Source organism: Manacus vitellinus, unplaced genomic scaffold (genome assembly GCF_001715985.3).
Source record: "Manacus vitellinus isolate BGI_N305 unplaced genomic scaffold, ASM171598v3 scaffold_15_pilon, whole genome shotgun sequence".
Taxonomy (NCBI): domain Eukaryota; kingdom Metazoa; phylum Chordata; class Aves; order Passeriformes; family Pipridae; genus Manacus; species Manacus vitellinus.
In genome coordinates this window covers 10,828,912-10,844,033 of record NW_021939122.1, presented here as the reverse complement: position 1 = coordinate 10,844,033, position 15,122 = coordinate 10,828,912, and the positions used below count along the sequence as shown (strand labels likewise).

Here is a 15,122-nt window from a genome sequence, read left to right as displayed (position 1 = left end):
CGGGCACACGTGTCACCAGCAGGAGCCTCAGTTGTCTCTCCCGGGGACCAGAACAGCGGGCGCAGTGTCCCCTGCACAGGGTGGATGCCGCAGGAGCTGGTGGCCATGCTCAGGGCTCAGGCCATGTCCATTGCAAGCTGTTGGCTGAAATCCCAGCGCCCCACGTGTCCAAAACCTGCTCTGGGGCTGTGGGTATCTCCCTTCTCCCTGGCAGTGCTGGCTGCTTGGGCAGAGTGTGGCCAGAGCTGAAGCCCGTCCTTGAACGTTCCTGTGACCCTCTTCCCTGCTGTAAAGCAAACAGAGGGAGCATGGGGGATGCCTCTCCTCAGTTAGGGGTCACAGAGATGTCTGGCAGGGAGGAGAGCGAGCAAGAGCACAGGAGCAGGCTGGGCTGGTTCGTACCCCCGCCCTGACGCACAAGTGATGCTCAAGCAACGAGAGCTGCAGGAGGTGCCTGGCCCCAGGTGGATCAAAGGGAGTCCTGGGGGAACACAGCCTGGCTCGCTGGTGACTCACGGCTGTGGGACTCCTTCTTGCAAAGCGCTGAGTCAAGGAAGTGGAAGAAGGCTTGGGAGATTTCCCTCCCCTCCCAGGCTGTGGGCAGGAGCTGTGGGAAGAGGCCATTTGAATGGGAGGATTTTGCTTCCCTCCCTCCAAATGTCCAGTGCTGGTCATGGCTGGAAACCTCTTATTAGATGCTGCCTCTGGGGAGAGCCAGCCCTGTGGCCGAATGGGTAGGACCATGCAACCCTGGGGGTGTCCCCAAGACCCCCTGGCAGTCAGCAGGCAGGGGTCAGCTGGCCCCCGTGTCCCTGGGCTGCTGGGGCTCCATCCTGCTGGCTCCTCCGGTGGCCCGGGTGCCTCTGCCTGCCGGTCACCGCTGACTCAGGGCTGCACGCCGGCGCTTGAGCTGGGCGTGCCAGCCTGGATGTACTTCCCCGCTCCTCCCAGTATCTGCATAAGGATTGGCCAGGAATCACAGCCAGGCTGCGCCTAGAGGGCTGCCAGTGGGCTCTGCGCCGGGCTCTGACCGGCAGCCAGCACTGGCTGAGGGAGGGGACTGGAGATGCTGAGCGGTAAAACTGCTTTGTAGCCTGATCTGCACAATGGGGTGGTGTCCTGATGTCACTGGTGGACTCCGCTTCCAGGCAGAGGGTCCTGGGACAGGCTGGCCCAGGCTGCCGAACTGGCTGGGGAGCCCCAAACCACTGCAGGCTCGTGGTCTTTAAGGCTGCCGTGTCACAGGCTGGGAAGATCTGGGATGGGTGTCTGCGGGACATTGCTGTGGATTTTTGGGCTTTGATTCCCAGCCTGTTCCTGGGATGCCTGTGTTCTGGGGTCACACGGGGCTCCTGGCTGTGCTGCAGCCAGAGGTGCCTGCTCTGTCTGATTGGAACAAGTCTCTGAAGAGCCCCAGGAACCAGGGGTTTGGGCATGTGATTTTAGTGCTGCCATATTCTAGGAGACACCTGTTTAGTGAAATGCCTGCTCTCCCTCCATTGCAGTTTCCTGCTTGCTAGGCAGGTCCTATACAGGGACGGGGTACATTTTGTCCTATGTGGGATCAGGCTCATGCGAGCAACAGAACCTGCATAAAACGTGGGTGAGCTGCATCAGATGAGCATCCCCCAAGGTCTGGCCGGATTCTCCCCGTGCTGCTCCAAGGGGAGGAAGACAGCTTGCTGCCTGATCCCAGCCAGCTTTGGGAGGGAGGTGCTGGTGACATGCCTATGCTGCTGCTTTGCTCTGTATGTCCAGCAGCTCTGCTCAGCCAGGGGCTGCAGCTTCTGCCCTCACCTGGCATCTGGCTTTTCATGCCTTTTCCTGGCCTTCCTGCAGCACTGGACTGTATGGCACCATGAAGTGTCGTGCAGAGACCTTTCTGAAGTTACTTAGCATTACCCAAACATCCCTGGATGTGGCTGAGGGACAAGAAAGGATGTGGGGCGGGGAATTTGAAGGAAGAAGAATAACAAAGCTGTTTTGGTCCTGAATTGCAAGCACAGAGCATGTTCTCTTGTAGCCTGCAACAGAGGTGTTGGGGTAGGGCACCAGCAGTGGCAGCTGGCTACATCCCTGTTGCTGACTCCTGCGATTTGTTATGAATTTCGTAATGGTTTTGGGCTTATCTGAAGCGCCAAGAGCCGGAGCTGGGGGAGCACGTGACAGTCCATGGGATGGTGGGAGCCTGCCTGTCCCCTCCCTGTCCCACATGAGCAGTGTGTGGTGTTGAGCAGAGGCTGCGGTTTTATCAGTTCATCTTTTCCAGTCACGCAGCTGCAGAGTGAATCAGGCAGAAATTTTTGGTTGGAGGCATCCTGGTAACCGGACAGGTCTTGGGCTGAAAGTGGCACACGACGTTGTGCAGTGGGGTGGATACTCCCAAAAGCAAGAGGGAATAATCCCTGTGCCAGCTTCTGACCTGCAGCCGTGTCTCACCTGCCTCTCCTGCATGTTTGGGGTTGGGGGTGCTCAGCCACGGTTTGCAGCACAGGCTATCAGGAGCGCGTGTGTGCTGTGGAGGAGATCAGCAATGGTAGTGGGGCTGTGCAAAGTGTTTACCTGGCTCCCCATGCTCCTCAACAGTGCTTTTCCCTCGAGGATGACTTGAACTTAACGTCGTTGGATGCAGAAACCATCTTGGAGGCTGAAGAGATCCTCGGGACAATGCAGAACTATCTCGACTCCTCTGTGATCTCCATCATTGAGGATCTCTCTCTGTGCGAGGTGGGAGCTCACACACGGGTGCGGGATGTGGTGGCCGGGATGGCTCTGGCTGTGATGTGGGTGGCAGTGGCAGCAGTGTCCCCCAGGGCCAGGTCTTGTGGCTGTGCCCTATCACCCTCTGAGACTGCCCCTGCTCTTTAGCAGGGCAAGGTCTGCCTGGATATGCAGAACGAGCTGACTGCCATCATGGAGATCCTGGACAGCACAGATGATGAGATCCTGTCCCCCTTCGACACCATCATGGATGCAGAGCTGCTGACCTCGCCTCGTGAGCGGGAGAATCCCTCGGTGAGTTGCAGGGCAGAGCCAGCCTGACCCCAGAACCTGTGGGAAGATGTTCAGGCAGGACTCTGCTAGGTCCTGGCATGAGGGTGTCCTGAGGTGGTAGGACCCTTGTCCCCAGTAACCTGGGATGGTTCCTCTGACTAGTAACATGAGAGAAGGGCTGAACCAGGCCTGGACACCCCCAGGACTCCAGGGTACTCCTGGGGGGCCATGCCTTCGCTTTGAGTCTTTGTGCAGAGCCAGAGATGTGCCAGAGGCTTTGGGGGAGCAGCACATCCCCAACCAGAGCTGCACATGCTGAGGGTGAAACAGGGCTGAGTTTGCTTCCAGGATCTGTGGGGTGAAGTGCGTGGTCACTGTGGGGCTGCGGGTGGCCTGTCCCTTCCAGCAGCATAAACCTGCCATTGTCTCATCATCTGTCCATCTCCTCTCCAGTTTCAGAAGTTTCTCACCTTGTCCCGTCCGCTACTGGAACGTGAGAGCCCTGCCTTGGAGCAGCCCAAGGCTCTCAGGCCTCTCAGCAGCAGCAGCAGTGTCTCTGTGATTGGAAAGGTGAGCACCTGAGCAGGGGAATCTGAAAGAGCAGTGTTGGGATGGTGCTGGGATAACTGTCCCTGCTGCTGTCCCCAGCCCCAGCCTTCCCACCTGGCTCAGGCATTCTTTTTCCCAGAAGCAATGCTTTTGCAAGGCACCAGTGGCAGTAGGAGCAGGGTCTGCCCCAGGTGGTGGGTGCCGGGGACTGGGGATGCTCCCATAGGGGTGGCAGGTTTCCAGCTCTGTTGTGTCATACTGGGAGGGTCAAATGCATCCCAGCTTTTTGTCTGCCCAGGGGTTTGCTGTAGAGTTCCAGCAGACCCACAGTTGTCTGTGCCTGGGAGAGCTCTGGTGAAAGCCCAGGAGCTGATGCTTGCTGTGGTCCCCCTTCCCAGACTGATGCAGACCTGGCCTGGGACTGTGCTGCTCACAGCCTTGAGGACCCAGTGCTACCAAAGAAGCAAGTCTGCAGCACCCCGAGACTGGAGAGGAAGGTGGGCTGGCACCGGGCCCGAGAGCAGCCCCTGCCACAGCGCAGTGATGGAGAGGAAGAAGAGGAGGAAGCTGCCTTGGGTGTGGAGCTAGACAGCAGCATGAAGGCTGTGGATTTCTGTGTGAGCGAGGCTGGGGCAGCAGTGGAGGAGCACGAAGACCCCTGCATCATCAACACAGGTGATGTGTCTCTGAGTGAGCTGGTGAAGTCCATGCACCCATACTGCCTGCCCACCTTCACTGTGTGCCTGGACCCCGAGACTGAGCCTGTGGCCAAGGAGCTTCTGAGCAGTCCAGTCTTGCTGGAAATTGTGCCTGGCGAGGGAGAGAGTGTGGAGATCCCTGTGGTCCTGCAGTCCTTGGCTCCCAGCTCCCTCGATCTGGAGCTCCAGCTCCTGGGAGCAGAGGAGGGTACCAGGGCATCAATCTCAGAGGATAGAGAGGAGCTGCCAGGAGCTCCAACCCAGGAAACTGGGGTGGAGGAGAAGAAGGAGGAAAAACTGCCTGGGAAGGAGCCCTCTTGCACTACCCCAGAGGACACCTCCCCACCAGAGGCAGCAGCACCTGGAGCCTGGAGTCCCAACAGCAGCTCCTGGCACAGCACGGAAGCCACAGTGGGTGGGAAACGCGAGTGCTCTGAGAAGGGACGGGGCCGTGAGAGAGCAAGGAAGAGTCGGAAAAAGAAAGCAGAGCTGGACCAAAGCAAGCAGGCCAGGCCTGGCAGGGACTGTGTGGCCCACCGGCTTCGCTCTGTTGGCTCTGGGCAGCCCCTGGGCCAGCTGGCCACCAGCCGTCAGCGGGCAGCATGTCCTTCTGTCCAGGTCTCAGACTTCCTGGCACAGCAACTGGAACGAGCCCGGAAGGAGGGGCAGATGGAGCTGAATGCTGAGCGGGCACCACAACCCCGGGGCAGGCCCCGGAGCACATCAGGGACCTTCCTGCCCAAGAAAGTGCAGCAGGAGCTGCAGAAGGTGCCATCACCAGAAATGGTGAGCGTGGCCCCAGAGAAGAACAAGACCATGGTGCCTCTGGAGAAGACCACACCAAGCATGGAGGGGCAACCAGCAGCTGCATGTCCCAGCCCGACAGACCAGGCTGAGGGCCAGGGAGATTCACAGACGTCTGCTGGACAGAGCAGTGGGGTCTCGGAGGCTGCCTCTCAGCTCCTGGAGCAAGGTGTGCAGCTGGAGCCCCCCCAGAGCCTGCCAGCAGCAGAGCCGAGTGAGGGCCTGCCCAAGGAAGCCAAACCCAAGGCACTGAGCCTGCGGGAATACCGCATCCGCATGCTGCACCGCCGGTCCAGCCTGGGCAGCAGCCAGGAAGGCAAGAAGCAAGTGGCCAGCAAGTGGCCCAGCGTCCCCGAGCCTCCAGCAGAGCTGGCAGAGATCCCCTGCCTGGTGTCACCCAAGCGCTCTGCCACTGATGCAGACAGTGCTCAGGAGGGCCTGGAGAAACCCACCAGCCCCACTGCTGGCCCTTCTGCTGGCAAAGCTCCCACTGCTCTGGCTTCAGCTACGGCACCTGCCACGGCTCCACCACCCCCATCAACACCAATGCCTTTTGCTGTACCAAACGTGCCCCCAGCCGCTGGGATGGCCCCTGCCGGGATGCCACCAGCCTCTGCTGGTGCTTACACCCTTTACCCACCAGTGCCTTCCTGGCCCTGTTTCAGCCCCCAGCCCATGGGCTGCCATGGTTTGCCCCCACCTCCTGTTGCCAACTCCTCCAGTGCTTTTCACATGGTGACTGGCCTCCCACCTCCAACCATGGCCTGGCCCCCACCGGCTGTGCCACCCCCACCTCCATTTGGCCCTGGTGGACCCTATGCCCCAGTGGGGTGGGCACCACCATCCTACTGGCCAGGAATCCCTCTGCCACCTCCGGTGCCTGCCCTGGCATACAGGGACCCCAGAACAGCAGCGCATGCTGCCACTGCCTTCCCAGCTGGCAGCCACCCCAGCACAGCCCTCCTGCATGGGCAGCTTCCCGCCGCCCCTGTGCTCATCTGCCCGGAGCCCCAGCCTTCCCTGCCCAGCCACTGCCTGGCCAGCGAGATGGCGCTGCAGGTACGGCGTGCAGCCAGGCCAGCGACCCAAGCGGGGCTACCCCGAGCTCCAAGAGGCAGGCACGGCCTGGCAGGGGAGAGCTCTCCCCAAGGCCCCTCCGGCTCCTGCCTCAGCCCAGCCTCTGCCAGCCCCCTCGGTGGCCGCTGCCCAGCCCAGCAGGGTCCCTACTGCAGCACCAGCCCCCCAGGCTGCTCCTACTCAGCCTCCAGAAGAGCTTCAGGCTGTAACCCCCACCCAGCTCCCAAAGGCCTCCCCAGCTGCCATCCACTGCCCTGTGGAGGTGTCCCCTGCTGCTGGCCCTGTTGAGGAGTCCCCTGGCACCTGCCCCACGGAGAAGGCTGTAGGGCCGGGCAAGGGGACAGTGGAGAGAGCTCTGCTGGAGCCTAAGGCAGCTGCTGGGCAGGAGCTGCCTGGCCAAACATCCACCTCCCAGGCTGTGGCACCACCACTGAAAGCATGTCGAGAGAGCAGCCTGCCCAGCAAGGCGCCCGCTGTGCGGCCGTGGAGGCACCAGCCGCTCCTCAGCCCGGCACAGCCCAGTGACAGCAGCAAGGACATTGTGCAAGCCTTCATCAGCGAGATCGGTGAGTGGGAAGGTTGTGGGGCCATGGGTTGAGTGTCACCAGCCAGTGAGGCTGCAGTGCTGCTGGCAGCAGAACCAATTCCTTCCACTTCTGGTGGTGAGGGTGGCAAAGCTATGCCCATGGACTTGCAGTCTCTTCCCAGTGCTCTGCTAGGATGTTGCCTCCAGCGGATGGTCTGGGCTGGCTGTGCCCAAACTGGTCCCTCCTGGATTTGCAGAACTGCATGCTCCTGTCCTTGCTGCAGGAGGCACAGAGCTGCTGCAGGCTCTGCCACTGCTTCTCCCAAACGCTTGCCCCATCATCCAGGGAGGCTGCTGCTGGGGGAGGATGGGGTTGGGATGCCCCCCTGTGGTGCCAGGAGGATTTTGGCTGACCTGACTTGCTGTGCTTTCTCCCTGGCCCAGGGATTGAAGCCACCGACCTGTCCAGCCTGCTGGAGCAGTTTGAGAAGTCTGAAGGTGTGGATGCAGCCTGCCGTCCCTTGTGGGGCTCCCTCTATGCCGTGCTGGCCTTTCTGGGCTGCCCATGCTCCCTGTGGTGGGGTGGGAGTGGAGGGGCTGTGATGCTGCTGCCTGTGGGCTCGTATTACTCTGGCCAGGTGCCTTGTCCTGGGGGTGTCTCTGCCTCCACCTCTTTCTTGGCCTGTGAAAGTGGCCAGGGGTCCCCACGGTGACCAAGGGGGTGGTGAAGAGTCTGTGAATGAAAGGGGATGTGCAGCTCCTCTCTGCAGGGAGCTGGGTTTGGGATTCTGTGAAACTCTTCCCTGTCTATGCCTGGGGTGTTCTGTGTGTCCCCTGTCCTCCAGTCCTGGCCTCTCACCATCCTCACCTACCTGCTCTCTTTTTAGCCAAGAAGGAGGAGACTCCTGTGCAGCCCCTCGAGGACAGGAAGCCAACAGGGAGCTCCGGGTGAGTACCAAGACGTGGGCAGCTGGTGCCCCAGTGTGGAGCCTGGCAGAGTGCTGAGTCTTGCTTTTGGTGGGGGCATGGGACAGCTCTAAGTCCTGGCAGGGTGTGAACTGTGCTGTGTGTACCAGCCCAGGAGGGGATGAGCTCGTTGCTGGACTGGGGCCAGAGCTGGCACTGAGTGGGAGAAGCAATGATCAGAAGCAATGATGAGCATGACCAGGCTGTGCAAATTCTGTCCTTGCAGCTCTCTTGGATCCTCTGTCCCTCTGGACTGGCCATTGGTGCAGCTTGAATGGGTGCCCCAGGTGTGGGGACTGGGGCTGGGCTTTGCCTGCCACATTTGACAAAGCTCCTTTCCCTTTTTCAGGCCTGAGATCCAGCAGGATGGACAGACTCAGCAGGACAGGAAGCCCCCGGATGGCTTGCATGCCTCTGAGCTGGCCAATGTGGCAGGTAACGAATACCTGGGATAAAGCAGGGGAGCCCATGGTGTCTTGGCAGACCTGTTGTGGGGCTGGGAGACAGCCTGGGGAGTGAGGGAGGCCTGGCCATGAGGGAGCCCAGCTGGGCAGGTTGCATCAAGGGGCTGCTCTTGAAAGCCTTCTGGTACTCTCACAGGCCTCACTCCCCCAGCGACGCCCCCCCATCAGCTCTGGAAGCCTTTGCCTGCTGTCTCGCTGCTGGCCAAGGCCAAGTCGCCTGGGTCCACATCCCAGGAAGGGTCCCAGAAGACAGCCAAGCCGATGAAAGCCAAGCCACTTCCCCCAAACAAGATCCAGGGGAAGAGTGTGGTGCTGGCCCCCACTGGCACAGCCCCCAACCACGTGTGCTCTGGAGACCATGACTACTGCATCCCAGCTGTGGCACGGCCGGAGAGCAACAGTATCACTGGCACACAGCCCCCTGCCAAGGGCGGCTCCCGCTGGAATGTCAAACGCCACCGGGACATAACTATCAAACCCATCTCCTCCTTAACCAAACGGACGCTGGACCAACCTGAGCCCACCCCGCCAGCTCCCCCCACCACTGTGAGGCCCATCCAGGAGCCGGTGGGGACGGCCTGCCTAGCCCCCCTGGATTATCGGACTACCATCCCCAACAAGGCCGCCACCAGGTGCAGCAGTCCCCCCACCTCGGTGCTCCTGTCTCCAGCTGCATCCCCATGCCGGGACCAGGGGGTGCGGACTCCCAGTGCCCAGCCCAGCCATGCTGCTGCCAAGAGGTCCCTGCGCTGCTACCGGAGACCCCAGGACTCACCCAGCCCCTCTACTGACAGCTGGAGGGCTGGCCGGAGCCGTGCCAGCCGCTCCTTCAGCTCCAGTTCGGATGGAGCTAGTGAGTCCTCGTCTTCATCTTCATCCTCGTCCTCCCGATCCCGGTCACGGTCATTCTCCCCACCCCCCAAGCGGTGGCGAAGGTAAACTGTGCATTGTTTGTCGCTTCTCTTGGGGCAGTTGTCTGGTGGCTGGTCTTTTGCAGGTGCCCAGGCACCTCTTTATGGTCCTACCTGATGGCTTTGACCTTTTTGTCATTGTGGCCCTTCTGAAGGGGTGCCTGGCTCACAGAGGCTGTGGGAGCTGCTGTGACACCCTGCCTGTGGGTGTCTGGCTGAACCCCATATCTGGGCAGGTGCGCCTGCAAAGCTACCACTGAGCCAGGATTCCTTATTCCTCCTGGAACATGGGTTCTTGGCTGCATCTTGGCTCTTGGATGCTTTTTCTGGGGTATTACTGCAGGTGTTTGTGTTTGTGCTATGAGGCTGCTGCAGTCCTAGGTGTAAAAATGAGAGGAGCTGCAGCAGAGCTCTCCAGGGAGCTGCTGGAGGCAAGCAGGGAAAAACCCGTCTGGCTTGGCTGCCTCAGGGGCTCCCTGCGCTCCTTATGGAGGTGGTTATGTAGGGAAATGGGACAGCTTGGTCTCTGTGGGACGCATTTGTTTTGGAGTCCTTGTGCATCTGAGTGAAGCAGAGCCTGTCCCAGCTGGGCTGGGAAGCACTGGAGCTGGCAAAGGGATTCTCTTGTCCTTTCCTGGGTGTTCAGCCAGTTCTGGAGACATCTCTGGGCGTGAGGGGCCTGTCCAACTAAGACCCCTTCATTGATGACCAGTAAACGCAGAGGCTGGAGCTGGAAAAGAGGTATATAGTACCATGTCCCAGGGCTGTGCAGCTTGGGGACTGTCAAGTGACACATCTGGTTTGGCTTTCCAGCAAATGCAGCTGGCCTAGTGCTGAGAAATGTCCCTGTGGACTGTGCCATCCTGAATTGCTGTGCTCCAGGAGAACTTGTGGCAGTACCAGGCATCATGCCTCGCCAGGCCTGGGTTTGCCTATGGCAGGGGCCACCATTGGGCAGCATGGCTGGAGATGGACTGGGCTCCTGACTGGAGGCAGCACAGCTTGATCCCAGAGAGGTTTTGGTCCTGCTGCCCTTAAGCTCTACCTGACCCTGCCAGGGAAGCTCTTGCAGTCTCCATTCACCCAGCTGTTGCATGGGACACAGATGTGATGGCTCCAATGTCATCCTGTGCATGGTGTAGGGCTCAGCACAGCAGTCCCAACCCCCCCCTGGGCCATCCTGGTTGCAATCCTGTGCTTCACAGTTCCCATGGGACTGTTTCTTGCTCTTCAGGGGCTGTACCTGCTGTGAGCCTGCTCCCTTCTCTCTGCGGTGTTGGAAGCCAAGTGGAGCAATATCTCTGTAGTGTTGTTACTGCTCTGGCTATCTTGGGCAGAGGTTTCCACAGTCCAGTTCATCCTGGGGATGGGTCCTGTCCAAATGGGGTGCTGGATACTGTGGGGAGGATGGAGGTGTTTTTCATCTCTGGAGCCTCGTGGTGCTGGCCGTGGGGAGAGCTCAGCTGTGTCTCTGCTTCCCCCAGATACCGCTCAAGATGTTCCCGCAGCTCCTCCTCTCGCTCCAGCTGTGGGTCATGTGGCAGGTCCCGTGACAGGTCCTCATCCTCATCATCAACATCCTCCTACTCGTCCAGGTCCACATCCCACAGCCAATCCCGCTCCCCCTCACCCCGCAGGAGGAGTAACAGGCGGAGAAGGTGAGCATGGCCACCCTGCAGGGCTGTGAGTTCTTCCCAACCCCTCTCCCAGCCTCCTGTGTCCTGGGCAGGAATGGACCCATTCCTTCAGTATCTCCCTTGTGTTTGGGATCACTCTCTTCTGACCCCCATGATCCCTTAGCTCATGTGTTTGGTTTCTGCCCTGCCAGATACAGTTGCGATGCACAGGACCACTACCAAAGGCAGAGGATCCTCCAGAAGGAACGTGCAATAGTGAGTGCTGGAGGGCTGGGAAAATGGGGCTAAAGATTTGGGGATCCACACTCTCTGTCACTTCAGAAAGCCACGGTGATGCAGCATTCAGGCAGCATTGCCGGGAGGCCCTGCCTGGCCAGGGCATGGTGTGGTGGGTGGCTATGCAGGGAGGGTGCTCCGTGGGAGAGGTCCTGCTCATGGATGGGCCATCCCTGCCCGCAGGAGGAGCGTCGAGTTGTGTTTATTGGCAAGATCCCCAGCAGGATGACACGGTCAGAGCTGCAGCACCGCTTCTCTGTGTTTGGGGACATCGAGGAGTGCACCCTGCACTTCCGGTCTGAGGGGTAAGAGCTATGGGGATGTGGGTCAGCCCCTTCCCAGGGATGGCTCCTCTTGGCCCTTTTCCCATTACTCAAGGGGGCAGTGCAGACCAAGGGGGGACAAATGTGTTTGTAACCGCGTTGCTGCTGATTTCCATCCTCCTTCTTCTCCGGTGTCAGGGATAACTATGGCTTTGTCACCTATCGCTATGCCGAGGAAGCCTTTGCTGCCATCGAGAGCGGGCACAAGCTGCGGCGCCCAGATGAGCAGCCCTTTGACCTGTGCTTCGGCGGCCGCCGGCAGTTCTGCAGGAGGAACTACGCCGACTTGGGTGAGTCGTGCAGCCTCCATGTTGAAGGATTGGCACCTCCTTCCCCGAGTTATAGGGGGTCCCCATTCTTGGTGTCATTCAGGTTTGGCAGCAGGGCCACATACAGGCCTGTACTGAAGGGAAGTTGAATGGGGGCTCCCTGTCTCTCCAGCGCTGTGATGGAGGCTGGCCCAACTCTGGGTCTAGACGCTGTCACGTGAAGCAAGATGAGAAGAAGTTTGCTGTGGGGATGGGCAGAATTGTGTCAGTGGCTCAAGGCAGCCTCTCTCCGTCTCTTCCAGATTCAAACCGGGAGGATTTTGACCCGGCTCCCATCAAGAGCAAGTTTGACTCCCTGGACTTCGACACGCTGCTGCGGCAGGCACAGCGCAGCCTGCGGAGGTAGCGGCAGGCAAGGTGGAGCACCTGCCCCTGCTTTTATACTCAAATACAAAAGGCAAAAAAAGTGGAGAGAGAGAGAGAGAGAGAGAGAGATACGGGGTTTTTAAAAAAAATAAAAAGGAAAAAAAGAAATTTGTTTTATAACCAGTATTTAAGGAGGATGGGTCACTGGCCTTCAATTGGAGGGGCCCAGGCGAGTGGTAGTCCTGGGCTTGCCCCAGACGTATAATAAATGTGGATACCCAAACAGCAGCACCGCTTTGTCTCCTCCTTTGCATGGGCCATTCCCAGGCATGGACTCAGGCTGTGACCCCTCAGGACCCCGAGGACTCTGCTGTGGTCTGGCCCCATGAGGCATAGAACATGTTGTGGTCTGGGCACAGGAGTGGGGTGTCTGTGGAGAGCGGGGCAGGACTGCGGTCATCAAGCCTGCGACTGTCACTGTGACAGCCTGCAACGGCCTGGCACGGGGTGAGCGCCTCTCTGAGGACCCCTCCGACCGTCTCTTGGGCTCTGCTGGCTGGAGGCCTTGGCCCCCCGTGCCTCCCAGGCGTCTCGGGTCCACCTGCACCTCCGCCATGGCCACGGGGGGCGGTGCAAGATCCTCCACCGCCGCTCCCTGTCGGGGCCGGGAAGCGGGCTGGAGCCCTTGGCCGGAGCTCGGGCAGGGCTCTGCTCTCTCCCAGGGCAGTGCGCCCCCTGCCATGTCTGCCTGTCCCTTTCGAGCCCGCTCCTTGGCTTTGCTCCAGCTTGCCAGGAGAGGGATGTCTGACATCTCTGGGTTTCTCCTGAGGGAGAGATGTTGGTGTGACTGCAGAGAGGTTACAGGCACCTGCAGTGGGATGGTGCTTGGCAGAAAGGAATGGACAGTGATAGGGATGGATAGCTGGTACCTGTTCAGGCTCTCCCAGTGCACTGCCGCTCATGGAGGGAGAAGGGTGATCGAAGGCAGCCCCCAAAGGCATGTGCTTGGGCCTACTGCCAAGCATCTTCCCTGCAGCTTGCCCAGAGCCAGCAGTACCAAGGCCCTGCATCCTGCTCTTGTGCTGGCAACGAGGGAAAAGCCCTGCCTTGGGCTGCTCCTGGGTTGGGATAAGCCCAGGATCCCCTGCAGCTGGGGCTGAGCTGACAGTGCTAACTGGGAGCCCTGAGATGGCACTGCGGCTTCAGGACTGGGTCAGGCTTGGGCAGGGTGCAGTGGTGCCCATTTGGGCCCCCTCTCACACACCTGGGGTAGGGGAGCTTGCAGCTGCCCAGCTGGGCTCTGCAGAGCTGGGAGTATGTGGAGGGAAGGGATAGGCAGGTGATGGACCCTGCACCAGGGTTCCTCACAGTGCCTGGAGTGGGAGGGGGCTATGCCCACTCCTCTAGTGGGAGTGCAGGAAAGGGAAAGGGGGCAGTAAACCCAGGGTGGGGTGTCCAGTGGTGTGATGCAGGAGGGGGGGTTCAGCCAAGCTGATGCTACCACTTGGATCATGCTCAGGGCTCTGAGGCCCCTGGGGTTGTGCTTGGGGTGTGCTACACCAATCTTATGGTCTGGGATTAGCACAGGGGTTGGTGCACATCTGTGCCCTTGCTGCTTACCTGGATGGAGGAAGATGCTCCTGCCTGCACACTGGGTGACTCATGCTGCTCCATAGCTCAGCCCAGGGAGGCCTCTGCAGTACCCAGGGATGTGGGGTGCAGTGAGGCTGCCTCCAGGTGACCCTGAGCGAGCTCCCACCCTGTCCTCTCCTGCTTGGCCCTGGACTTTGTACAAGGGAGGGTCCAAGGAGGCAGCTGCAGGCAAAGGTATGAGCAGGATGGTGGGGAGGTGGGCAGGGGGCTGTTAATGAATAATGCAGCTCTTCCCAGGGACATCAGCTTGGCAGGAGGGGGTGACAGCCAGGGCCTAGTGGGGACTTGTGAGGAGCATGTGTCCCCCTTTCTGGGAGTTCATGCAAAGCCCTGTGGCTGTAGCACACCTGCAGCCTCTCTCCTGCCCAGAGCAGTTGGGCTGGTGGTGGTGCTGACCAGCATCTTCCTGGTCTCACAGCTGCCACAGCAGTGCTGAGGCATGTGGATCCAAGCAAGCAGGGAGAAGCCTGTAATGCAAAAACACCCTCAAGCTGTAGGCTGATTCTAGCCCGAGGAAGGGCTTGTGTGCCCTAGAGCTGGGCTTGTTTGTACAACAGCTTTAGGGGGTCTGAAAGTTTCTTTACAGCCTTTCCTCAAACCTGTGGTGTAGCTGTGGAGGCAGGCAGGAGCATCACAGCAAAGGCAGAGCTGGGCACAGGATGTATCTGCTTTCAGAGCACGCCCTTGACCCCTCAGGATGTGCTACCCCATGGACCTGAGGTGTGTGCACTCAGGCAGCCCCGTGAACAGGCCATCACCCCAAATATGTGTGCCGCTGGCTGTGGTATGAACAAGGCTGTGTCCTTGCATTCCTGGGGCTGGGCTGCACATGGTCCTCTCTCTTTGCTTCTGAGAGTGAGGAAAGGCAGGGGGTGTGAAAGCGTTTGTGTTGCCAAAAGAATTAACACCCTGCTGTTGTGCCCTGTAAATCTTCAAGTGTTAGAGGCTGACATTATCCCTCCGTGTTACAGTTTAATGGTTTCCGTTAGCAATAACCTGGCCGTGTGTTCTGGGTTATTGATTTAAGGTCTGTTGTGGAGGGTGTGAGAGTTGCAGAAAGGTGTTTTCCTGCTACCCAGCCAGCAGCAAAGGCACTGTTGCAAAGAGGAGGCAGGAGTGCAGGAAGTGGTGCACAGCCAGCTCTCTGGAATCATGGGTGCTGGCGGGAGCTGTCTGGAGAGTACTGGGACAATGGCAAGGTGCAGCACTTGGAGCACATCTCTCGGTTGCCCCAGCAGCCAGCAGGCATGGCTGTAGCTGTTGTGGTGACCATAGCTGCCATGGTAGCACCCCCTGAGTTCTAAGAGAGATGGGACATGCCTGCCTTTGGCACTTGTTGGAGTTGCTGCCTGCACAGGTGGCCCCTGGCTCGATGGCAGGCAGCTCCATGTGCCTCCTGGTGCCAGGCAGAGCACCCTGCTGCACTGCAGACAGCCCAGTTTGGTAGTTTGGACCTGGAGGTCCCAAGGCACAGCCATGTCTCAGCTCTCCTCTGTGCACACTGAGAGGTAAGTCCTGCTGGTGGCCGCACCGCTGGCCCAGAATAGTCCCACTCACCTCGCAAATGCCCTTTGGAAGAGACTGTGGTGCAGCTCAAGCACAGCCTTTG

General features: G+C 59.6%; 1 protein-coding gene across 1 annotated transcript; it reads left to right on the top strand.

Moving 5' to 3' along the window:
• Window positions 1–2,426: 2,426 nt before the first annotated feature.
• Window positions 2,427–12,145, top strand: PPRC1 (PPARG related coactivator 1). Its single transcript, XM_018069233.2, is given in 14 exon segments — window positions 2,427–2,727; window positions 2,869–3,015; window positions 3,448–3,564; window positions 3,942–6,184; window positions 6,186–6,688; window positions 7,093–7,146; window positions 7,536–7,596; window positions 7,964–8,049; window positions 8,215–9,013; window positions 10,474–10,647; window positions 10,818–10,881; window positions 11,086–11,207; window positions 11,364–11,515; window positions 11,797–12,145. Coding segments are annotated over 14 exon segments (4,686 nt in total). The 5' UTR covers window positions 2,427–2,667; the 3' UTR covers window positions 11,901–12,145.
• The last annotated feature ends 2,977 nt before the right edge of the window (window positions 12,146–15,122 follow it).